Here is a 26,647-nt window from a genome sequence, read left to right as displayed (position 1 = left end):
TAAAGTAACAACTCATCTCCAACATCACAAAAATGCCACAGATACAAAAACATGAGGCATTGTTAACACTACCACAATCAAAATTAGCGTGAGAAGATTTCCTTAAAATAAGCAACAAGTATATCAGAATACAAGATTCTGGCGTCAGTTTTTCTGCCACTAGAACACCTTACAGTTGCTAAAAGGTACGAAGGTAAACTAGCCAAGAATATAAAGGAGGATAGTAAAAGCTTCTTTAGGTATGTGAAAAGGAAAAAAAATAGTTAAGACCAAAATTGGGCCCTTGAAGACAGAAGTGGGTGAATTTATTATGGGGAACAAGGAAATGGCAGACGAGTTGAACAGGTACTTTGGATCTGTCTTCACTAGGGAAGACACAAACAATCTCCCAGATGTAATAGTGGCCAAAGGAGCTAGGGTAATGGATGAATTGAAGGAAATTTATATTAGGCAGGAAATGGTGTTGGATAGGCTGTTGGGTCTGAAGGCTGATAAGTCCCCAGGACCTGATGGTCTGCATCTCAGGGTACGTAAGGAGGTGGCTTTAGAAATCGTGGACGCATTGGTAATCATTTTCCAATGTTCTATAGATTCAGGATCAGTTCCTGTGGATTGGAGGGTGGCTAATGTTGTCCCTCTCTTCAAGAAGGGAGGAAGAGAGAAAACAGGGAATTATAGACCGGTTAGCCTGACGTCGGTGGTGGGAAAGATGCTGGAGTCAATTATAAAAGATGAAATTACGACACATCTGTATAGTAGTATCAGGATCGGTCCGAGTCAGCATGGATTTACGAAGGGGAAATCATGCTTGACTAATCTTCTGGAATTTTTTGAGGATGTAACTATGAAAATGGACAAGGGACAGCCACTGGATGCAGTGTACCTGGACTTCCAGAAAGCCTTTGATAAAGTCCCACATAGGAGATTAGTGGGCAAAATTAGGGCACATAGTATTGGGGGCAGAGTACTGACATGGATTGAAAATTGGCTGGCTGATAGAAAACAAAGAGTAGCGATTAACAGGTCCCTTTCGGAATGGCAGGCGGTGACCAGTGGGGTACCGCAGGGTTCAGTGCTGGGACCACAGCTGTTTACAATATATATTAATGATTTAGATGAGGGAATTAAAAGTAACATTAGCAAATTTGCCGATGACACAAAGCTGGGTGGCAGTGTGAAATGTGAGGAGGATGTTATGAGAATGCAGGGTGACTTGGACAGGCTGGGTGAGTGGGCAGATGCATGGCAGATGCAGTTTAATGTGGATAAATGTGAGGTTATCCACTTTGGTGGTAAGAACGGGAAGGCAGATTATTATCTAAATGGAGTCAAGTTAGGAAAAGGGGAAGCACAGCGAGATCTAGGTGTTCTTGTACATCAGTCACTGAAAGTAAGCATGCAAGTACAGCAGGAAGTGAAGATAGCTAATGGCATGCTGGCCTTCATAACAAGGGGAATTGAGTATAAGAACAAAGAGGTCCTTCTGCAGCTGTACAGGGCCCTGGTGAGACCACACCTGGAGTACTGTGTGCAGTTTTGGTCTCCAAATTTGAGGAAGGACATTCTTGCTATTGAGGGAGTGCAGTGTAGGTTCAAAAGGTTAATTCCTGGGATGGTGGGACTGCCATATGTCGAAAGATTGGAGTGACTGGGCTTGTATACTCTGGAATTTAGAAGGCTGAGAGGGGATCTTATTGAAACATATAAGATTATTAAGGGATTGGACACGATGGAGGCAGGAAGCATGTTCCCACTGATGGGTGAGTCCAGAACCAGAGGTCACAGTTTAAGAATAAGGGGCAGGCCATTTAGAACGAGTTGAGGAAAAACGTTTTCACCCAGAGAGTGGTGGATATATGGAATGCTCTGCCCCAGAAGGCGGTAGAGGCCAAGTCTCTGGATGCTTTCAAGAAAGAGATGGATAGAGCTCTTAAAGATAGCGGAATCAAAGGTTATGGGGATTAGGCAGGAACTGGATACTGATTGTGGATGGTCAGCCATGATCACAGTGAATGGCGGTGCTGGCTCGAAGGGCCGAATGGCCTATTCCTGCACCTATTGTCTATTGTCTAAAATGCAGCACTTTGTAGTCATTTAAACATATATAGAGCAAACCAGCACTGAACAGGAACAGAAACTGCTGGAAGAACTCAGCCAGTTGTTAGCACCCGTGGAAAGAAAAAGCAGTCAATGCTTTGAGTCAGGGCCACTTCTTTGGAAAATTGGGGGGGGGGGGAAGAGTGGAAGGGGTTACAGATTTGAAAACACAGTGAAGTGAAGCAATGGTCATGTACCAAATTAAGCTGAGCCAAGAGACTGCTCGAACTGTGCAAGGAGCTGTGCTCGAGGAGCTTGCACAAACTGCAGACAGACCCAGAGACCTCCAGCAGCCCAGCTCAAGAAGTGGAAAACTTACTCTTCTGGGAAGAATGCTCAATTTCACAACTTCGGGTGAGCTTAACCCCTCATTGTTCCCCCTTTTTTTTTAACCAATGTCCCTATCTCACCTTGTTTCTGTAAAATGACTCCCAAATAATCAATACTCATGCTCCTTATCACCTGATCTGATTTAACTAATCTTCATTTCGTCCCTGGTCTTACACCTCATTCCTCCACTCAGGTCTGCTTTGATAACTGTAACCCCTCCAGTTTCCCACCAATTCTGAGGAAAGGCGCCTGACCCAAAATATCAACTGCTTTCTCTTGTCCCACAGGCAGAAAAGCTGGCACGTAAACTGGGATGTTACGCTGAAGTTGTACAAGACGTTGGTGAGGCCTGTGTGCAGTTTTGGTCACCTACCTACAGGAAAGATGTAAATAAGTTTGAAAGAATACAGAGAAAATTTACAAGGATGTTGCTGGGACTGGAGGACCTGAATTATAAGGAAAGGTTGAATAGGTTAGGATCTTAGGATGTAGAAGATTGAGCAGAGATTTGATAGAGGTATACAAAATTATGAGGGGTATAGAGAGGGTAAATGCAAGCAATCTTTTTCCATTGAGGTTGGGTAGGAACAGAGGTCATGGGTTAAGAGCCAAAAGGTGAAAAGTTTGAGGGGAACATGAGTGGAAACTTCTTCACTCAGAGGGTCGTAAGAATGTGGAATGAGCTGCCAGTGCAAGTGGTTCAGGCAAACTCAATTTCCACACTTAAGAGAAGCTTGGATAGGAACATGGATAGGAGGGGTACGGAGAGCTCTGGTCTGAGTATAGGTCAATGGGAGTTTAAGTGGTTTGGCGTGGATGAGATGAGCAAAAGGACTAGTTTCCGTGCTGTATTTTTCTATGACTCTTCGATGGCTCAAACTTTAACTTCTGCTATTTCGTTGCTTATTTTAAGCACATCTTCATCCACTAAGTTTGGATAATTGAAAAGACATCCCTGTTGACATACAATGTGACTGGTCATTTATAAAATATGTTTCCATGATTAGATCTACATGGAATAAGAATGTGTCATGGAACTACACAGCACAAAGATATAGATGGGATATTCCATACCACCTAGTATCCTGCCGCACAATATAATAGAACCTAGAGGTGAAGATTTAAGAGACTGCCCAGGTGGGCTTCTCACCTTGAACTACAAGGCAGCCATGTTATACAGGTTTCCCCCGCCATCCGAAGGTAGAGCGTTCCTATGAAACATTCATAAGCCGGAATGTCGTAAAGCGAAGAAGCAATTACCATTTATTTATATGGGAAAAATTTGTGAGCGTTCGCAGACCCGAAAATAACCTACCAAATCATGCCAAATAATACATAAAACCTAAAATAACAGTAACATATAGTAAAAGCAGGAATGATATGATGAATACACAGCCTATATAAAGTAGAAATACTCTTCCACAATAATTGCCTGCACTGTTCTCCATAGTGAAAATCTCACGCAAGCACTGTTGGCAGAAACACGGCGCAAGCGCTCTCCAGTAACCTTTAAACTATGAAGCTGCCAAATCATACCAAATAACACGTAAAAATACACAGCCGATATAAAGTAGAAATAGTGTATGTATGGTGTAGTATCACTTATGGGAATCAGGAAGACAGCGAGCACACTGATGATGGTGTGTTAGGCTGAGTCGTCGGAGGTTGCAGTGGTGCAGTGGCCCCCACCCTCCGGGCCGCCAACCGATACCGGTCCACGAAGCACGCAGGGGTACAGCGGTGCCCGGGACTCATCCAGCACATCTTTAAGAAAAAGCCAAAATAAACAAGCTCATTAATTAGGTGCCGCCGGGCATGTAAATGTCGGCCCAGATCAGAGGCAACAAAATTGGTAATCGTCTCTGATCTGGGCCGACAATTACGTGCCAGGTGGCACCTAATTAGCTAGCTTGTTTATTTCGGCTTTTTTTCTTAAAGATGTGCTGGGTGCATCCCGGCTACCGCTGCATTCTCCGCGATCGGTATCTGTCCGCCGCCCGGTGTTTGGGGTAGTGGGACACTGGGGTGTCATCTCGTCATCTGTTTCCATGAGGGTAGGCAGGTTGTTATCCTTTCCTCTTGCAATTGCATCAGCTTTTCATCTACCAGTTCTTGGTCATGGGATGCCAAAACCTCTTCAACATCATCTTCGTCAGCTTCCACAAGCCAAACTTACTTTGTCCTTACTTCATTCACCACGATTGAAACGCTTAATTATGTCTAATTTTACGCTAAGTGTAATACCCTTACGAGCTCTTTAAGGCTTTTCCAATACTTTAGGACTCATATTGCAAATGGCTGCTCACAGGCACGTGCTTAAGCAATGCCGGTGAGAATGCAGTTCCGAATCCGGGGAAGAGCAGCTGCTCAGGGTTCGCACTGTTTTTTCTCACATGCTACTTTTTCCGCGTGCTGCCTTTTCTCATAACAGTGAAAACACCTTCTGTTAGCGAAAACAGGGAACTAATGTAGATCTTTCGTAACAGTGAGGTTTCATAAAGCAAACGTTCGAAAAGCAGGGGACACCTGTAACCAAGTTACTTGTATCACACCGGTGAGCGCGGTCAATCAATGGAGGATTGTCGGGGAATACAGAACTAAACGCATCCGTTAAAAGTTGAGAGAAGAATTTTGAAGGGTCTCCTTCCTCGACATCCTCGGGGAGACCAATTATACGTAAATTCTGTCTTCTAGATCGGTTTTCAAGATCAATAATCTGGGATTTAAAATGTTCCGGTTGTTCAGTCGTCGAAGATAGTTTCTGCTCCAAATGCTCGATTTTCAAATCTCTCTTCTGAGATTCAGTGTCCAATTCAGTAATTTTACTTTGATGTTGCTTCACAATCAAGCGATTTCAGAGAGTCTGTGATTGACTTTGTCTTCTTTAAAACTTTGACGTTGTTGTTCAAATTTTTCAGTTAAACTTTGACGTTGTTCTTCAAATTTTTCATGTAAATGATTCAACAGAATATCATAAGATAGTTCCGTTTGCTTAGGTTCACCTTTTTTTTCCCCCGTTCCCGTCGGAATCCTTCCCATTTTTAGGTTCACACCCTTTAGATCTTGTACTTATTTCTTTGCTCATTTCTTCAGATTTCACAGTCACAGGTCAAGGAAAATAAGTAGTATAGAATAAATCTTCTAGTGTAGGTAAAAATAAATTAAGTAAGGGAGATCATAAGTTTAAAAAAAGTAACGGTAATGGAGCGAAGCCAAAGACAACCTCACTCCATGAGCGCCTCCTGGAGAATTGACCTTGCATCTACAGTTGGGTCCTCCTTGGACAATCTTGGAAAATACTTCTACAAGAAAAGATAGATGAAATCTTCTGCTTTCTCACCAAAAAAGACCACTAAGACCATCAAAAAGACAACTGAAAAATGGAGCCATTAGATACTCGTTAATTAAAGCATGAAGGGCAAATAGCCAAGTGATGAGGACTAAATTAAGAGGCATGAATTGGGCTGAACTAATTACCCCTGTTCCATTCGGGAGACTTGAACCATGCTGGAGAGGTACAGGCTGTGCTGGACAGTTCTGTGAAACACTGGACAAAATCAAACTACATTGGACATCCTTGGGCTATATTATGCTGAGCTAAACCTGTACCAGACTAGGCAGATCTGTATCACAGCAGAGAGACCTGTTCCACACTGGGAACTGATTATTTTGATTCCAATGTTCTGAACCAGTTTTCTGTGTCGCAATCAAAGCCAATTCCTGGCCGTGCTTTTACTCAGCTTCAGGCGAACAAGTTGGCACGCGCCATGACTGACGGACTTCATCAGACTTGCCCTGCTGTTATCCTCATCCCAATGAGCTGATTTAATCACACGACCTATTCACTAGAAATTATGATATTACACACAAGCACCCCACTTTAAAAACAAGGAACCTTCAAACCCTATGATTACAATTAATTGGAACCTGCCTTTGCAAGCCTGCAATCAATGCTTTCTGTGCCAGGCATTAATCGACAGCAATGCAAACCTTGAATAATTAGCCGCAGAAGATTGATCTGTGCTTCCTCAGTGTCTGTGCCTCAGGATGTGAAGCTCGGTTTGGAAAGACTAATGGAGGCTTTATTTGAAGGCAACACAGCTTAATGTGCCCCACTACTATTAACGTTCTGCTCAGAGAAGACCTTATTTTTCAGATGTCTGCTTTAATTTCTTTCCCCACTTACCAGAAGTACCACGGAAACTCTTCTGAAAGGACAGTCCTTGTCTGTGAAACACGTATAGCTGGACATCTGACCGTGCAATCAAAGAGCTGACCTGAAACATTAACTGGGATTCTTTCTCCATGATGCTGCCTGACATGATGACTGATGCATTTTCTTTATCACTTCAGATTCCCAAATCTGCAGTCCCCCCACCCCCATTTTCAACCTCTGCTCCTTACTTAACATCTTAATTACTTCCCAAGCAGGGATCAGGATTAGAATTAGAATCATGTTTAATATCACTGGCATATGTCGTAAAATTTGTTGTTTTGCGGCAGCAGTACATTGCAATGTGTAATAATAAAAACTATAAATTACAATATATATACACACACACATTAAAAAAGTTCAATTAAATGAACAGTTTAAAAAGAGAAAAAAAAAGTAGTGAGGTAGTGTTCATGGGTTCAATGCCCATTCGGAAATCTGATGGCAGAGGGGAAGAGGCAATTTGTGGATTGTTGAAAATGTGCCTTCATTCTCCTGTTCCTCCTCCCTGATGGCAGTAATGTGAAGAGGGCATGTCCTGGGTGATAGGGGTCCTTAATAATGGATGCCACCTTTTTGAAGCATTGCTCCTTGATGACGTTCTAGCTGCGAGGGAGACTAGTACCCATGATGCAGCTGACAGAGTTCATAACTTTCTGCAACTTATTTTGATCCTGTGCAGTGCCCCCACCCCATACCAGACGGTGATGCAGCCAGTTAGGATGCTCTCCACAGTTCATCTGCAGAAATTTACGAGTGTCTTTGGTGACAGACCAAACCTCCTTGAACGCCTCACGGAATATAGCCACTGCTGTGCCTTCTTTGTAACTGCATCGATGCGTTAGGCCCAGGAAAGATCATCAGAGATGCTGACATCCAAGAACTTGAAGTTGATCACCCTTTCCACTGATGATCCCTTGATGTGTGCCCTGGTCTTACCCTTTCTGAAGTCCACAATCAATTCTTTGGTCTTACTGATGTTGAGTGCAAGGTCGTGCTGCAACACCACCCAAACAGCTGATCTATCTTGCCAACGTACATCTTCTCTTCACCATCCGAAATTCTGCCAACAATTGTTGTGTGGTCAGCAAATTTGTAGATGGCATTTGAGCTGAGCCTACCCACACAGCCATGGGTGTAGAGAGAGTAAAGCAGTGGGATATGCACACCTCTGAGGGATGCCGGTGTTGACCATCAGCAAGGTAGAGATGCTATTTCCAATCCACACAGACTGTGACCTTCTGATGAGAAAGCTGAGGATCCAGTGGCAGAGGGAGGTAATGGGTCCAGGTTTTGGAGCTTTTTGATTAGAGCTGTAGGAATGATCGTGTTAGATGCTGAGCTGTAGTCAATAAATAGTAGCCTGTCAAAAGTATTAGTAGTGTCCAGGTAACCAAAGGCCGTGTGAAGAGCTAAGGAGATCGCATTCACTCTAGACCTATGTAGCACTAGGCAAATTGTACAGGGTTCAGGTCCTTGCTTACGTAGGAGTTGATTCTAGCCATAACCAACCTCTCAAATCACTTCATCACCTTAGATGCAAATGCTACTGGATGATAGTTGTTAAGGAAGCTCACCTACTCTTCTTGGTTATTGCTATGATTGCTGCTCTTTTGAAGTTGGTGGGAACGTCCAACTGTAGCAATGAGAGATAGAAAATGTCTTTGAACACAGCCAACAGTTGGTTGGCACCGGATTTCAGAGCCTTACCAGGTACACCCTCCTGAAAGACGTTCTGACATCAGCCTCCGAGACAGGACCATAGGGTCACCGTATGTTGCAGGGATCCCCATAGCTGTCATTTTATTTTCCCTTTCAAAGCGAGCAGAAAAGGTGTTGAGCTCATCTGGGGGTGAAGCATCACTGTCATTCATAATGTTAGGTTTCGCTTTGTAGGAAGTAATGGCTTACAAACCCCGACAAAGTTGATGTGCATCCGATTCCACCCCTAACCACAATTGGAATTGTTCTGTTACTCCATTTAGCTTTTTCCTAACGTACATGAGGCAGACAAGTCCAGCCCCCACTCCACCTCAAAACACCTCATTAAATAGGGACACAAGATGAAACTTAGAATTCAATTACTTTTATTTTGTATCAGCTGGTCACAGGATAAATTCACCCAGTCAGTCAACAGTATTTAACAAGCAAACTTTGAAATAAATCAAGTTCTATTTGTCTGTGGTTTCTTGCACTGTTACAAGGCCTGATATAAGCTTGATGAACAGTATCTTCTCTCTTCTCTGGGCAATTTGCAGCCTTCTGGACTCAATATTGCATTCACCGACTTAAGGGAACTTGCTCTTTCTGTCTGTACCAGAACTGGCCACTTCTGCCACTCTACGATCTTAGTTTCGTCTTCCCCTGTTTCTAGAGCCTGACCTTCTGGATACGTCCCATATCCCTGATATCAGCAACATGAAAGACAGATAAAGAAGCAAATACAGCCTCTGACTATCCCACGAACCCATCTGAGCCAATCACAGATCTGTCACAGATATTCCCTTTGTCCTAGACACTCCTCCACTACCTTAACATTATCATTTTTATTTCTCTTTCCCAGTTCCGACAAAGGATCTCTGCAAGAATCTGTGTTTCTCCCTCCACAGACGCTGCCTGATTCTGTGTATTTGCAGCATTTTCTGTTTGTATTTGATTTCTAGTATCTTCTACTGTTTAGAATGTCAAGTTCAATTGCTACTGAACACTCGCATTACCTTCCCAGAACAAACTCAATAATCAAACACGATTGTTTAAAGAAACCATAGATAAATTTGGACACTCTGCATAAGTTCCTGAACAGGGAAGCTGTAACGTTTCAAGATAATTGAGGAAAGGAAAGGCATTTAACAGTAGTGAGTGGGCCATACCTGACAATAGTGAAACATGATGAAAATAGCTCTCCAACTTGCCCAGGAGTACCGAGGTGAAGCTGTCAGCTGTCAACTTGCTGAGGTCTCGTGTGCCCTGGTCATAAAGCACCACTTCCTGCGTTCCCTCCACGTCAATCTGGAAAAGGAGACACAATTAGAAGAGTGTTAGTGTGGAGCACCAAAGGGGGACACAGTAGAACAGTCTTTGTGTAAGCAGCACAGCGTTTTCCAACTGCCTGTCAAAAAAGGGATCGGAGAGATGGTATGTGAAAGGAAGGAAGAAATTAACAAAAATTCATATCACTTCTATGTAAGTACCTCCTCATTATAGGGTTCATGTCGATACACTTTCCAGCACACACCCAATGAGTTAATGGAGTATAATTTACAAGGGAAAATTTCGATTACTAGAAATGACTCACTCCCTTAGCTTTAGTAGAACCCCCCCCCCCGGCTGTTCAAACATCAACATTAGGCTCAGATGGTGCCATAGACTTTTTCTGTTACCGTTCACTGCTAATAAAAAAAAATCACAGATATTTAACCAGCAGGGGCACTTATTGACACCTGAATGACTTGTCCAATTTTAGTAACTTGGAAAATATTTCATCCAACATGCTGCACACAAGGAGGGAAGTTCTGGATTAGTTGTGGAACAGTGGTTATTAATGCAGAACACCTTGCTCCTCCAGCACCTTCACTCTTTTGATATGGTCCTTAAATGAAGCCATATATGCTCTGTCAGGAGAAAGAAAATGATCTTAAAACATGCAACAGACATAAAAGTTGCTGGTGAACTCAGCAGGCCAGGCAGCATCTCTAGGAAGAGGTACAGTCGACATTTCAGGCCGGGACCCTTCGTCAGGACTAACTGAAGGAAGAGCTAGTAAGAGGTTTGAAAGTGGGAGGGGGAGGGGGAGATCCAAAATGATAGGAGAAGACAGGAGGGGGAGGGATGGAGCCAAGAGCTGGACAGGTGATAGGCAAAAGGGGATACGAGAGGATCATGGGACAGGAGGCCCAGGGAGTAGGAAAAGGGGGAGGGGGGGAAAAACCCAGAGGATGGGCAAGGGGTATAGTCAGAGGGACAGAGGGAGAAAAAGGAGAGTGAGAGAAAGAATGTGTGTATATAAATAATGGATGGGGTATGAGAGGGAGGTGGGGCATTAGTGGAAGTTAGAGAAGTCAATGTTCATGCCATCAGGTTGGAGGCTACCCAGACGGTATATAAGGTGTTGTTCCTCCAACCTGAGTATGGCTTCATCTTTACAGTAAAGGAGGCCGTGGATAGACATGTCAGAATGGGAATGGGATGTGGAATTAAAATGTGTAACATGTCAGAATGGGAATGGGATGTGGAATTAAAATGTGTAATGGGATGTGGAATTAAAACATATTGTTTTTGGCCAAGATTTAGCAGAATGATTCCAAAGAGATTATCTGGTCACAATCACAGTGTTGTTTGTGGGTTAAATTGGCTCTGTTTCCTGTGAAGCTGATTATAGTGACAACACTGTGACCAGTTACAGTGGAGGTAATGGCATAATTTCCTATTTCCACACTTCCTTAAATCATAGAAAGATGTCCATCAGTTCAACGCCAGTGCACAGAGCAATCCCTTTTCCGCAGTAATTTTCTACATAACTTCTTCCTGTGTTCTCCATGTTTCTACCATCCAATTACACAGCAGTACCAAAAATAAACACCAACTACTGGAGGAACTCAGCAGGCCGAGTAGTATCTGTATGGGGAGAGGAACTAACAGCATTTTGGGTCAAAACCTTGCATTGGGGCTCACAGTGGAGAGGGGAGATGAGCGGTATAAAGGAGAAGGGGAGGGATACGACCGGCTGGTATTTGATAGGTGGTTCAAGGAAGGGTGAAGGATGATAGGCAGATAGAACCAGGTGGGGGAGGAGAGGGTAGAACTGGGTAGGTGATTGGTGGAAGCAGACAAGGAAATAAAAGGCAAATAGAACCAGGTGAGTGGAGAAGAGAGTGAAGGAGGAGAAAGAAGCTGGAGCGTGATAAGCAGGGTCATGAAGTGAGGAAGATGACATTTGGGGAGAGAAGAAAGGCTGGTGGATCCACGTGGGAGAGGGGGATGTACTAGTAGGTGGATGGCTCCAGGAGAGGGACAGGGTGAAAATGGCTAAGGACAACACCTCATATTCCACCAGAGAAGTCCATAATCCAATGGTACGAACACTGTACTCCAGTTTCAAGTAACCCTTACCTCCTGTATTCCCCTCTTTCCAGAAGCTCATCACCCATTTTCATCTTCTTCACCCTCACCTCTTAAAACCAACCATCTCCCCTCTTAGAACTAAAACGTGGTCTCGACCCAGAACATCAGCAATTTCTCTCTCCACCCCCTCCCCTCCGACAACTGCTCGAACCCCCGAGCTCCTCCAACAGTTTGCTCTTTGCTCCAAATTCCAGTCAGTATCATGTGTCTGCACAATGGGACAATTTCCAGTGGTCACTCAATCGACGAACCCCCACGTCTTTGGAAGATGGAGCATCCAGAGGAAGTCCGGGGAGAACATGCAAACTCCACTCAGACAGCAGTGGTGATCAATGACGACCTTGTGTCACTGAAGCGAAGAAGTATTGCGCCTGTTAATGAAGACTGGTGACCATATCAGTGTCTAAATAATTAAAACTGATTTTATGTATGTTATTTAGGTGTAACTATCCTACACTCATTATATTCTAGAGAAATTACCCTGGTTTCTTATCAATAGTTGTAGTAGCTTTTGTTTCCTTTGCTCTTTAAACAGACTGTTTTCTGATTTTAATAGCCATTTCATATAACCTACCCATCTCCAACTCATTATTTATTGAGAGCACCATATCAGTAATGTCTTTCCATGACAAAACTGACTACACATCAAATGTATTTCATTAGTTATGAAAAGCTACAAGATGACGAACGCTCATTTCCCTCCATAGTTGCTGCCTGATCCATTGAGTTCCTGTAGCAGTTTGTGCACGGTAGCTGGCTGCGCAGCACAGCACAGCAGTTGGGAAAGTCATCTCCGCACAGCACAGACACGCCGGTTCAATCCTGACTTTGGACGCTGTATGTGTGGAGTTTGCACATTCTCCCTGTGACCGCGTAGGTTTCCTCTAGGTATTACCGTTTCCTCTCATGTCCCAAGGATGACTGAGTTAGCAGTTTAATTGGCCACTGCACATAGCTCCCAGCGTAGAGAGCAGCAGCATAACCTGGGTGGAGTTGATGAGGGCGTGAGATTTTAAAAATGGGATTAATGCAGGATCAGTGTAAATGAGTAACTGGTAACTGATGCAGATCTTTTAAATTTTGCCTTTCTAGACAGCGGTGCAGCTAGTGGAGCCTCTGTCTCACATCCTCAGTGACCCATCCATCCTGACCTCCGGTGTTGTATGTGTGGACCTTGCACATTCTCCGGTTTCCTCTTATATCCCAAAGATGTTCAGAATGGTACACTGCCACCAGAGGGTAGGTTCGAGGTAGAATCTGAGGGTGAGTGGATGGGAATGTAGTGAGAAGACGACAGGATTGTTAGTTGATTAACATTGTACACATGGTGGGCTGAAAATCTGTCTTTCATGCTGTATGACTCTCTATGATCCGTTTTTTTGAATAAAGGATTCAGTCCTGAAGAGCGAGTGACAGGCTCCATCTTTGCATCCATTTCATGCTGTCAGCATACCTACCACAGAGAAAGTGGGGAGTGGGACACCACAGGAGGGTGTATCATCTCTTTTGAGGGCACTTACTTCTATCAAACCTGTGGCACTGTGATAATGTTATAGAACAGGAATCTGCTTTTCCTTTCAGTTAGGGTCTGTGAAGAGCAGCAGACAGAGAGGAAAATATGTTCGACAAATGAAATATTTCCTTTCGAAATGGTACAGCAATATTCTAACTCATACCACCTACCAGGAACAAAGTGAGGCTCCACGTGCTGCTCGGTGCGAAGTTCCAATGCTACAAGGCAAAATGTAGTTCCTTGTGGAAATGAACGACGCACAGCATTTCTGCTTTACAAACCATTTGCTAGATTGCACGGAATTTCTCGTCCAAGCAAAACACTTTGAATACCAAACCCTGATCCAGATGCCAAATGGTCCCAATTACTAGCTGTTGACTGTGTCTGACATTTTGCACTCCTGAATCAAGGTTTTTTTTTAATTCTTCCATCCCAGAGTATAAAAAGAAGGAAGGAAGGGAGAATGTAATTACATACAGCCTTTTATGATCTCAGAACTTCCTAAAGGGCTTTACAGTCAATTAAATTTATTTTGAAGCATAAATCACTATTGCAGTGTAGGAATAGTAACGTGACCCTGTGGTGTGATGAGGGACAGATAATGTGTTACAGTGACAGAAGACCAACGGCATATGCCGGATATCAGAAATAAAATTCAAAATGCTTGAAATACTCAGCAAGTCAAACTGGGTGCCATATTGGCCCTGGCACTCCCTCACGGAATTGCTGCCCAAATGGAGTCATGGGCTTGAGAAGAATGCATACAGACACTTATACACATGACAATAAACGTTGTTTTCACAACTCATTCTGGCAGCCGTGGATCATAACTTGAGTTAACTAAGAATCAGAATCAAGTTTAATATTACTGGCACATGTCATGAAATTTGTTAACCTTGCAGTAGCAGTACAGTAATTATAGAGGGAAAAACTGTGAATCAAAGTGTATATATTAAATAGTTAAATTACATAAGTAGTGCAAAAAATAAGAGAAATAAACATAGAAAACCTACAGCACAATACAGGCCCTTCGGCCCACAAAGCTGTGCCGAACATGTCCTAACAGAAGTAGTGAGGTTCGTGGGTTCAATGTCCATTCAGAAACCGGATGACAGAGGGGAAGAAGCTGTTCCTGAATCATTGAGTGTCTGCCTTCGGGCTTCTGTACATTCTTTCTGATGGTAGCTATGTCCCCGGTGATAGGGGCCTTAATGATGAACACCACCTTTTTGAGGCACCGCTCCTTGAAGATGTCCTGGTACTATGGAGCCCATGGGCTAGTGCCTATGATGGAACTGATTAATTTTACAACTCTCTGGAGCTTACTCTGATCCTATCCAGTAGCAACGCCCCCCCCCAACCCCCACCATACCAGACGGTGATGCAGCCAGTTGGAAAGCTCTCCATGGTACATCCGCAGAAATTTGCGAGTGTTTTTGACGACATACCAAATCACCTTAAACTCCTAATGAAATACAGCTGTTATCTTGCCTTCTTTATAGTTGCATTGAAATAGACAATAGGCAATAGTTGCAGGAGTAGGCCATTCAGCCCTTCAAGCCAGCACCGCCATTCACTGTGATCATGGCTGATCATCCATAATCAGTACCCTTTTCCTGCCTTCTCCCCATATCCCTTGACTCCGCTATCTTTAAGAGCTCTATCTAACTTTTTCTTGAAAGAATCCAGAGAATTGGCCTCCACTGCCTTCTGAGGCAGAGAATTCCACAGAACCACAACCCTCTGTGTGAAAAAGTTTTTCCTCAACTCCGTTCTAAATGGTCTACCCATTTGGGCTGGGTTAGGTCCTCAGGGATATTGACACCCAGGAACTTGAAATTGTTCACTCTCTCCACTTCTGATCCCTCTCTGAGGACTGGTAAGTGTTCTCTCACCTTACCCTCTCGGAAGTCAACAATCAGTTCTTTGGTCTTACTGATGTTGAGTACAAGGTTATTGCTGTGACTCCACTCAACTAGCTGGGATATCTTGCTCCTGTAGACCATCTTGTCACCATCTGAGATACTGCCAACAATGGTTATATCATCAGCAAATTTATGGATGACAATTGAGCCATGCCTAGCCACACAGTCGTGGGTATAGAGAAGGTAAAGCAGTGGGCGAAGCACAGGTTCCTGAGATGCACCTGTGTTGATTGTCAACAAGGTGGAGATGTTATTTCCAATCTGCACAGATTGCAGTCTTCCGGTTAGGAAGTCGAGGATTCAGTTGCAGTGGGAGGTACAGAGGCCCAGGTTCTGGAGTTTTTTTTTGAATCAGAACTGCAGGAATGATTGTGCTAAACAATGAGTTATAAAATAAACAGCATCCAGATTTACATAAATCTGGAACAAACTAAGTGTCAATAACAATGTTTGTGGTACCAGGAGATTGTTGTAAAAGCCCAGGAGGTTTACAGATATGCTTCAGGAAAGAGTTCTGCCATCCCCGTCCAGTCTGACCTGTATGTGACTCCACATAGTCCTGTGCCAGAATTTTAACTCCCTTCTGAAGTGAATGAGCAGAATGTACAGCTCAAGGTCAACAAAAGCATGGATAATAAACGCTGGGCTTGGCCATACTCCGAGAATGAATGAAAGGAAAGAAACTGAACTTGGTGATGGGATTCCAAAACCCACGTGTCACCAGGATGTCAATGAAAGTTCTGCAGTAAGAGAGACAGCAGGATGGATGATATGTAGTAAACACCAGTGAAGTACCATATGTACTAGAGATCAGATGTGGCATGACTAAACAGGAGTACAGTTTTGGAGGGGCCATATAGCTAATTCCTCTTCCTAAGTTATAGAATCAGTGTCATAAACCACAGAAACCAGTTCTTGGTCCCAACCTGTCCGTACTGACTGAAATTCCCATCCAAGCTAGTCCTATTTGCCTACATCCTTCTAAATCTTCCAATCCATGTATCTGTCCAGGTTCCTTTAAAATATTTTTAATGCATCTGTCTCATTCGCTTCCTCTGGCACCTCATTCCATATACTGAGCACCCTCTGGGTGAAAAAGTTGCCTTTCAGATTCAAATAAAATGTCTCCCCTTTTACCTTACGCCTATGCCCTGCCCTCAAGTTCTTGGTTCTCCAACACTGGGAAAAAAGTCTGTACATTTCCTTTACCCATGTCACTTATGATTTTATACACCTCTAAAAGATCACCCCTCATTCTCTTAAACTTCAACCTTACTCAACCTCTCTCCATAACTCAGTCACCCATGGACTGGCAACATCAGTGGGGCAGGAACAAGCAGAAACAATGGGTCTACCTGGACAGACAGGTTTATGGATCTTGGGTAGGAGGTAGAAATGGGAGGTGCGGGGTGTGGGAACTATGAGGTTGGTGGCAGTGGATAGGAGATCCCCAGAGTTAATAGGGTCAGTGACGGTGTGGGAGACAATGGCCTGGTACTCCTTAGTGGGGTCCTGTTTGAGGGGTAAGTAAGAGGAGGTGTCTGAGAGTTGTTGCCGGGCCTCAGCAAGGTAGAGGTCAGTCCGCCAGACTACTACAGCACCCCCTTTATCTGTGGATTCGACGGTGAGGTTAAGATTGGTGTGGAGGGAGTGGAGAGAAGGCGTTTGGAAGGATTGAGGTTCGAATTGGAGAGAGGAGTAGTAAAGTCAAGATGGTTGATGTCTCGTCAACAGTTGGCAATGAAAAGGTCCAGAGCAAGCAGAAGACCAGGGTGGAGTGTCCAGGAGAGGAGGAGGTTTGACGAAGGGAGAAGGGGTCATCAGTGTGAGCCTCCCTTCCTCCACTATCAATGCTGCCCTCAACTGCATCTTTTCCATTGCCCTGACGTCTTCCCTCACCCCATCCTCCTGCCACCCTGGCAGGGATAGGGTTCCTCTTGTCCTCAACTAGCACCCCACCAGCCTTTGCATCCAGCACATAATTCTCTGTAATCTCCATGATCTCCAATGGGATCCCACCACCAAGCACATCCTTCCCTCCCCAAACATTTCCCCCGCCCCCCACTTTCTGCTTTCCACAGGGATCACTCCCTCCACGACTCCCTTGTCCATTTGTCAGTCCCCACTGATCTTTCTCCAGGCACTTATCCTTGCAAGCAGAACATGTGCTGCACCTGCCCCTACACCTCCTCCCTCACTATCATTCAGGGCCCAAACAGTCCTTCAGGTGAGGCAACACTTCATCTGCAAGTCTGTTGGGGGTCATCTACTGTAGCCAGTGCTCCTAGAGTGGCCTCCTGTATATCGGTGAGACCCAACGTAGGCTGGGAGACCACTTTGCTAAGCACCGATGCTCCATCCGCCAGAAAAACTGGGATCTCTCAGCGGCCACCCATTTTAATTCCATTTCCCATTCCAACATGTCAGTCCATGGCCTCCTCTACTATCACAATGAGGGCTATCCTCAGGTTGGAGGAGCAACAGATTATAATCAGTCTGGGTAGTCTCCAACCTGATGGCATGAACATCAATCTCTCAAACTTCCAGAAATGCCCCCCCCCCACCCCAGTCCTTGACCATTCCCCTCTCTTACCTTATCCCCTTACCTGCCCATCACTTCCCCCTACTGCTCCTCTACTCTTCCTTTCTTTCATGGCCTTTTGTCCTCTATCAGATTCCCCATTCTCCAGGCCTGTATCTCATTCACCAATCAACTTCCCAGCTCTTAACTTCACCCGTCCCCCTCCTCGTTTCATCTATCGCCTTGTGTTTCTTCCTCCCCTCCTCCCATCTTCTTATTCTGATTCATCTCTTTTTCCTCCAGTTTTGATGAAGGGTCTTGGCCCAAAACATTACTCATTTCCATAGATGCTGCCTGGCCTGCTGAGTTCCTCCAGCGTCGTGTTTGTGTGTTGCTTGGATTTCCAGCATCTGCGGATTTCCTCTTGCCCATGTTCAGGCACTGGTTGAAATTGCTGTTTGCAAAGGGGAGCAAGGAGGGGTATGAAAACAAGAAGGAGAGATTTTACAACTGAGGCACCGCTGGAGAATCAAAACAGATCACAGAGTTCAGAGGTGGTGGAAGAACGGAAATGCATGTGCGGGGGCACGGGTAGCAGGGAGGATTAGATCGCAAACAAGAGAAAATCTGCAGACACTGGAAATCCGAGCAACACACACAAAAGATTGTAGGAACTCAGCAGGCTAGGCAGCATCTATGGAAAACCTCAAGTTTGTAAGGACAGTCATCCCTTTCTGACCTGGGCCAACCAATACAAACTCCAAGCCCCCGATCCACCACACAACCTCCACCCCTCCCTCTGTAAATCAAGTTCTCCAATGTGGCCGCAATAGCTGATTGCTGTCATTAAGGTGATGCATTAATCAGTTAACATAAAGGTTTCTTCACTTTTTTTTAAACTTTGATTTTTGATGCTGACATCCTGCGTTAAGCCATTACAGATAGCAAATAGATTAGGAGGATATTTCTTGATTCTCATTTCCACTGAACAGACTTGTTTATGAAAGAGATGACCTGACTTATTTTCTCCCATCCTACCATCCCACACAAAGATCTCATCAATCACCTTCTGCCAAGTGGCTAACTGGTGCCACTGAGAATAGCTGTCCATTAGACCATAAGACAAAGGAGCAGAAGTCGGCTATTCAGCCCATCGAGTCTGCTCCGTCATTTTATCATGAACTGAGCCATTCTCCCCCTTAGTCCCACTCCCCGACCTTCTCACCATAACCTTTGATGCCTTGGCTACTCAAATACCTATCAATCTCTGCCTTAAATACACCCAATGACTTGGCCTCCACTGCGGCCCGTGGCAACAAATTCCATAGGTTCACTACCCTCTGATTAAAAAAATTTCTTTGCATTTCTGTTCTGAAAGGGCACCCTTCAATCCTCAAGTCATGTCCTCTCGTACTAGACTCCCCAATCATGGGAAACAACTTTGCCACATCCACTCTGTCCATGCCTTTCAACATTCGAAATGTTTCTATGAGGTCTCCCCTCATTCTTCTAAACTCCAAGGAATACAGTCCAAGAGCGGACAAACGTTCCTCATACGTTAACCCTCTCATTCCCGGAATCATTCTAGTGAATCTTCTCTGTATCCTCTCCAACGTCAGCATATCCTTTCTTAAATAAGGAGACCAAAACTGCCCACAGTACTCCAAGTGAGGTCTCACCAGCGCCTTATAGAGCCTCAACATCACATCCCTGCTCCTATACTCTATTCCTCTAGAAATGAATGCCAACATTGCATTCGCCTTTTTCACTACCGATTCAACCTGGAGGTTAACCTTAAGGGTATCCTGCACGAGGACTCCCAAGTCCCGTCGCATCTCAGAACTTTGAATTCTTTCCCCATTTAAATAATAGTCTGCCCATTTATTTCTTCTGCCAAAGTGCATAACCACACACTTTCCAACATTGTATTTCATTTGCCACTTCTTTGCCCAATCTTCCAATCTATCCAAATCTCTCTGCAGACCCTCCATTTCCTCAGCACAACCGACCCCTCCACCTATCTTCGTATTGTCAGCAAACTTAGCCACAAAGCCATCTATTCCATAATCCAAATCGTTGATGTACAATGTAAAAAGAAGCGGCCTCCACACGGACCCCCGTGGAACACCACTGGTAACCGGCAGCCAACCAGAAAAGGATCCCTTTATTCCCACTCTCTGTTTCCTACCTATCAGCCAATGCTCTATCCACGTATGTAACCTTCCCGTAATTCCATGGGCTCTTATCTTGTTAAGTAGCCTCATGTGTGGTACCTTGCCAAAGGCCTTCTGAAAATCCAAATATACATCATCCACTGCATCTCCCTTGTCTAGCCTACTGGTAATCTCCTCAAAAAATTGAAATAGGTTTGTCAGGCAGGATTTTCCTTTAAGGAATTCATGCTGAGTTCTGCCTATCTTGTCATATGCCTCCAGGTACTCTGTAAACTCATCCTTGACAATCAACTCCAACAACTTCCCAACCACCAATGTCAAGCTAACAGGCCTATAATTTCCTTTTTGCTTCCTTGCCCCCTTCTTAAATAGCGGAGTGACATTTGCAATCTTCCAGTCCTCCGGAACCATGCCAGAATCTATCAACTTTTGAAAGATCATCGCTAATGCCTCCACAATCTCCCACAGCTACTTCTTTCAGAACATGCGGGTGCATTCCATCTGGTCTGGGAGATTTATCTACCTTTAAACTATTCAGCTTCCCTTCTCTGTCGTAATTGTGACTGCGCACACTTCTCTTCCCTGCCATCCTTGAGTGTCCGGTATACTGCTGATGTCTTCCTCAGTGAAGACTGATGCAAAATACTCATTCAGTTCCTCTGCCATCTCCTTATCTCCCATTACAATTTCTCCAGCATCATTTTCTATCAGTCCTATATCTACTCTCACCTGTCTTTTACTCTTTATATACTTGAAAAAGCTTTTAGTATCCTCTTTGATATTATTTGCTAGCTTCCTTTCATAGTTAATCTTTTCCCTCTTAATGACCTTCTTAGTTTCCTTTTGTCAGGTTTTAAAAACTTCCCAATCCTCTGTCTTCCCACTAATTTTTGCTTCCTTGTATGCCCTCTCCTTTGCTTTAACTTTGGCTTTGACTTCCCTTGTCAACCACGGTTGCATCCTTTTTCCATTCGAAAATTTCTTCTTTTTTGGAATATACCTGTCTTGCACCTTCCTCACTTCTCGCATAAACTCCAGCCACTGCTGCTCTGCCGTCTTTCCCACCAGTGTCCCTTTCCAGTCAACTTTGGCCAGTTCCTCTCTCATGCCACTGTAATTTCCTTTACTCCACTGAAATACCAACACATCAGATTTCGGCTTCTCTTTTTCAAATTTCACAGTGAACTCAATCATGTTATGATCACTGCCTCCTAAGGGTTCCTTCACCTCAATCTCTCTAATCACCTCCAGTTCATTACACAATACCCAATCCAGTACAGCCAATCCCCTAGTGGGCTCATCAACAAGCTGTTCTAAAAAGCCATCTCGCAGACATTCTACAAATTCTCTCTCTTGAGATCCAGTGCCGACTTGATTTTCCCAATCCACTCGCATGTTAAAATCCCCCACAATTATCATAACACTGCCCTTCTGACAAGCCTTTTCTATTTCCCGTTGTAATTTGTAGTCCACATCACTGCAGCTGTTTGGAGGCCTATAAATAACTGCCATCAGGGTCCTTTTACCCATGATTTCTTAGCTCAACCCATAAAGATTCTGCACCTTCCGATCCTATATCACCTCTTTCTAATGATTTAATATCATTTCTTACCAATAAAGCCACGCCCTCCCCCCCCCCACCTACCTTCCTATCCTTCTGATACACCGTGTATCCTTGGACGTTCAGCTCCCAGAGACACACACCCTTTAGCCACCTCTCAGTGATGGCCACAATATCATACCTGTCAATCTGCAGCTGTACGACAAGATCATCCACCTTATTCCTTATGCTGCGTGCATTTAAGTATAACACCTTAAGACCAGTATTTGGTACTGTTCGCTTTGATTTCACTGCAACTTTATTGCACTGCAACTCATCCCAATGGCTACAAATTTGCCCCATCAACTGCCTGTCTTTCCTGACGTCTTTACTGCTCACTATCTTAGATTTATTTCTGTTTTCCCCTTCCTGCGCTCTGTCATTCCGGTTCCCATCCCCCTGCCAAATTAGTTTAAACCCTCCTTAACAGCTCTATTAAACTTTCCCGCCAGGATACTGGTCCCCTTCGGGTTCAGGTGCAACCTGTCCTTTTTGAACAGGTCATACTTCCCCCAGAAGAGATCCCAATCTCTCATGTCCTCATGAACAGAAGTGGTTCAGCTGACAACAAAGCCAATAAGATGCATTGTTTGTGCAGGTTTTTCCAGGCTGGCAGCTTAGAATACACTGGGCAACAAAGACTTTGCTTCCTGAACACTTTTGGGTGTATCTTATGGGTTGCTATTCATGAAAAATCAGCATGAAATTTTCCTATCACGCACCATGTTCTTGAAGTTGCCTGGATTTATTTCAATTTGAGTCAGAATAACTGATGCCATAATTAAGGAAGACATTTTGTTGGTCCACAAATCAAACAGGTCATCAATGACAGGCAATTTGAAGAACTTCTAGAGGGACTGGACAAAATCACATGGGAAGCATTCAAGGATGTAGTTGTAAGTTTTCTTGGCAACTACAGAGCACCAAACTACATACAGCTGGTTGACAACACGTTTCAAGCATTTAAAACCATGAAGTGTAACATGTCACTAAAGATTCATTTTCTGCACTCCCATTTAAGACTTCTTCCCTGCAAATCAGTGACGAGCATGGTGAAAGGTTTCACCAGGACATTGCGGTCATGGAGAAACAGTATCAGGGCAAGTGGAATCCATTGATGCTGGCTGATTATTGTCGGACACTTAAGCAAGAAGCCTCAGACAAGTGCAAATGAAAATCATCAACAAAACTTTTTTGAAGCTTAGTTGAACTATTGCAAACATCAGCACTGTCATTCAATTAAAGGTATTGTATTCAATAAAAGTTAATTTCTTGTTTCTCCAAATTGCAATGTGATACAAATATGCTGAAATTATATTTGTGTTCAGCTTCAAGCAGTCTATCATAAACTAAAAAAATTGAGGAAGCAGCACTCTTGGAAAAGGAATTTTATCCAGTGATATTTTTTCTTTTAAATGCTCCAGTGAAAGGAAAATGAAATGGCAATCATCTTGTGCAATTCCAATCTCCCCACCCAAATACAAATCTGCAGATTCAACCCAGTATCAAAGGTTTCACATGACATCCTGTTACCCATGGTCCTGGTGAGGACTGGCACAAAAGTATGTACTGCCAGTTATCAGCAAAACTATGCTGACATTCTATGCCAATGGAACAGCAGTCCACTTGGGTGGGGGGGGGGCAGTGGTTCAGCTTAGTATCCCTGAAGTCTCACTGTGCCAGCGACCCAGGTTCAATCCTAACCTTTAGCACTTTCTGTCCTGCGTTATCAAGTTCCCCTTGCAACTGCATGCATCTTCCCCAAGCTGCTCCAATTTCTTCTCACGTCCCAGTCACGTTGGCAAGCGGCCAGTGCAAACTGCCTATGGCACAGGGAATTGACGGCAATGTGAAGAGAGTAAATGGGATTAATGTAGTAGTGATCCTAATCATGCTGACATGCATATGGTGGGCTTATGGACCTATTTCTATGCCATAGAATTCGGTGTTTCTTTGGGAACTATTGAGCAAACCTAAACTGATAATAAATGCTCAAGATATTCAACAAGTCAGATAATATCTATGGAGAAAATACTTTTTTTTTCTAATTTCAAAACATTAAACTAATTCAAATGAAGACACAGGAGTCCGAAATGTGAATTGAACTTCAGGTTGACTTTAAGCAACGTGTGCATGTTTCACATGGTGACGTGATGACGTATGCAAATAATGTATTTTTACATAAAGCCCATAATTATTTTAATAAACAAGAATGCTTAATCAAACTATATAGGCACACACACAATTACTCAAATATTATTGAAATATTACATGCACAACACTCCTCCCTGCTTAGCTGTAAACTCCAACTCAACAGAGAATGCATCTCAACCATTTACACAGTATATTGTAGAATAATACTACAACGTACAGACATTCTCAGCATAGCAAATTTTAAATTGTCCCATTCAGGATTAAAGCTTTAAATTGTGTGGAGGATTTCTTACTCTTGTGCGATTATGTCTTTACTGACAAGGGAGAGGTCACTCTGCTCGGCAGGTGAGACTTGTGGGTGTGAAACAACCTCAGGTTCTGAAGCCTCCTCCGTGGAGGTTGTACAAGTTGACTCTGAGACTGCAGGAAATGGTTCTGATAGTAGTGGCCACATTTCCTCCTCTTCTAGCTGGTGCATTTCAATCTTGGGATGGTGCATTGAGCTCACTGGAGTGTTTTCTTAATCCTTCTTTTGCTCCCTTTACGATCTGATCTCTCCTCTTGGTTTCCTCATCCACAATATCATCTGACAAATCCCGCGCTTTCAGATTTCCATTGACTCCTTATCTACACATGTATAAAGATACAAAGTAAAAGTTTTGCCACCCAGACAGATGATTTTTCCTTTAAAAAAATGGATCCTTCTTTCAAATTTCCAACACCTGCAGTGTTTTGCTTTACAACTTCTAAACTGACAAACACTGGTCTAGGTATTACATCCAATGTTACTTTGATGCTTAAAAGAAGTCCCATTGCTAGGAGGAGATAGTAACCAATAATTGTCACCACACGTTAATGTTTATTTGGACCGTGCATGTCAACCAAATCAGAAGCCAAACTGAAGTCTTCATCTCTTAATAAATTTGTACTGTCATCACAGACGATGTGCTATGAAGCCCAACGTGAACTTGGTAACCAAAAATGAGACTTAATGGTTGGATGCTCACAATCTGTTCATTGTATAATGAAAACAGAAAATGTTGTAAACACTAAACAAGTCAGGCAGCAATTGTGAAAACACAGTTAAGTTTTCAGGCCTAGAGCCCCTTGATCATAACTGGAGCACACAAATTAGTTTTATGTAGCAGGGATTGTATTGATTAGCGTGGACAAAAGAAATATCTTTAGTAGAGGCAAGGTGAGCTAACCTGGTATTTAATATTGGATTAAACCTCTTGACAGTGCAATGTGTTGCAATTGGTAAAGCTGTGGTCCTGCCCAGCAGGTCAGCCTACACATATAAAGATATAAAAGTGAGGCAAATTGTTGATAGAAGAAACTGTAGTTGCTGGAATCTAAATGTTAACAATTCCTTTCCCAATGGGAACAAAAGGTGGTAGGTGGTGGGGAAAAAGAGAGGGGCTTGGTGAGGAGTCGAGAGGGGGTGGGGCTAGAGAGAGGAATAGGGCGGGGGGGAGAGAGAGGGTCAGGGGAGAGGGAGGGAGAGAGAGAGGGGTGGGGTTGAGAGAGAGAGAGGGGTGAGAGAGGGGGATGAGAGAGGGGGGCGAGAGAGGGGGAAGGGGGGTGAGAGAGGGGGCAAGGGGGGGCGAGAGAGAGAGATGGGCTTGAGACAGAGAGGGGTGGGCTTCAGAGAGAGAGAGAGAGAGAGAGAGAGTGGGGAGGGCTTGAGAGAGAGAGAGGGGTGGGCTTGAGAGAGAGAGGGGGGAGAGAGAGAGGTGAGGGGAGAGAGAATTGTTTAAAGATGCAGAGATAAATATTGAGTCGGGCAGGGCATGTTGCTGCTCCTTAAGCTTGCATTGTGCCTCACTTAAACACTGCAGTAAGCCACAGACAGAGAGGTCAGAGGGGGGGAAGAGGGATAGGAAATTAAATTGGCCAAGAACATCTAATCGCACCGATTATAACTCACTAACAAAACATTCCAGAAGAGGAGGAGTTAATGCCTCAACCAGAGAGGTAACAACACCTCAAGATGTTCGGGAGCAAGGACGGATAACCATGAAAGTGAAAAGATTGCAGTGCAGAACTAACGACAGTAGTGCTGGCCAGTCCGATGGGACCAGGTTGCTTTGCAGGCAAGGATGACTCATTTCCACAGAGGGAGGAAGGCCCCACCTCCGCTCCTGAAATTTGGTACCCATCAAAGGAGTCAGAATTCATGGGCTCAGCTCTCCTGTCGACTGCAACCCAATACATGGCTTTGGGTCAGCGGTCTGTACAAATAAAATGATTGAACAATTGACTTCCTCCTCGTTAAAAGCAGCAGTCCCAGCACAATGCCATCCTCTGTCCTGATCCAGGGCTCCAATTTCCTTGTTGGAATGGGCAGCGCTCCAAAATGTCAGTGTCAAACATGTTGAATGTTTCATATATCCTTGTGTGTTGTGCATTTCTATAATAGCCACTGATTAATCCACATCTGCATACGTCTTTACACAAGTATCAATATACAACATGCAACCTTGTGTCACGCACATTTAGTTACTTAGCGTAAACTGCACAAGTTTGTATAAGAAGTTGTTACATCAGCAATGCTGTGATTTCCCAGGTGAGTAGCAAGGTTGTTGGGGCACGGCTGCGTGTGTGGCCTGACGGAAGACATTCCTCATTGCAGCAGGCAATGACATCATTGCCCATTCAGCCACCCCCATGAAAGTCAGGAACAGCACAAGCTCTACAACTGGGTTGGGGCACCCACTGGCGGGTGCTGCTACAGTATTCAGGCAATCAGAGGGGGACTGCCCGTCCACATAACAATGTCTCGGAAACAAACCTCAGGGATCCCCAGCCCCAGCTCTTGTTTTTATTCCATTTTCTTTATACTTCACTCTGCACGCAAGTTTGAGCTGCTTATTTTTTTCTTTTGTCTGCCATTTTAAAAATTCCCTGTCTCTGATTCAAAGGTTCATTAATGCTCATTAACCCCCCCTCGCTCCCTCTCTTCTAATGGAATTCTAGAAGCATCAGGCACTAGGGTT

At 44.0% G+C, this 26,647-nt stretch overlaps 1 protein-coding gene across 1 annotated transcript in view; it reads right to left on the bottom strand.

Moving 5' to 3' along the window:
* Positions 1 to 26,647, bottom strand: part of dusp8a (dual specificity phosphatase 8a) — a 303,307-nt gene that overhangs the window by 147,674 nt on the left and 128,986 nt on the right. Inside the window, exon 3 of the mRNA XM_063062185.1 lies at positions 9,511 to 9,649. Within this exon, the coding sequence (XP_062918255.1) occupies positions 9,511 to 9,649 (139 nt within the window). The remainder of the gene's footprint in view (positions 1 to 9,510; positions 9,650 to 26,647) is intronic.

Source organism: Mobula hypostoma, chromosome 11 (genome assembly GCF_963921235.1).
Source record: "Mobula hypostoma chromosome 11, sMobHyp1.1, whole genome shotgun sequence".
NCBI lineage: Eukaryota > Metazoa > Chordata > Chondrichthyes > Myliobatiformes > Myliobatidae > Mobula > Mobula hypostoma.
This window is presented reverse-complemented; position numbering and strand designations above follow the sequence as displayed.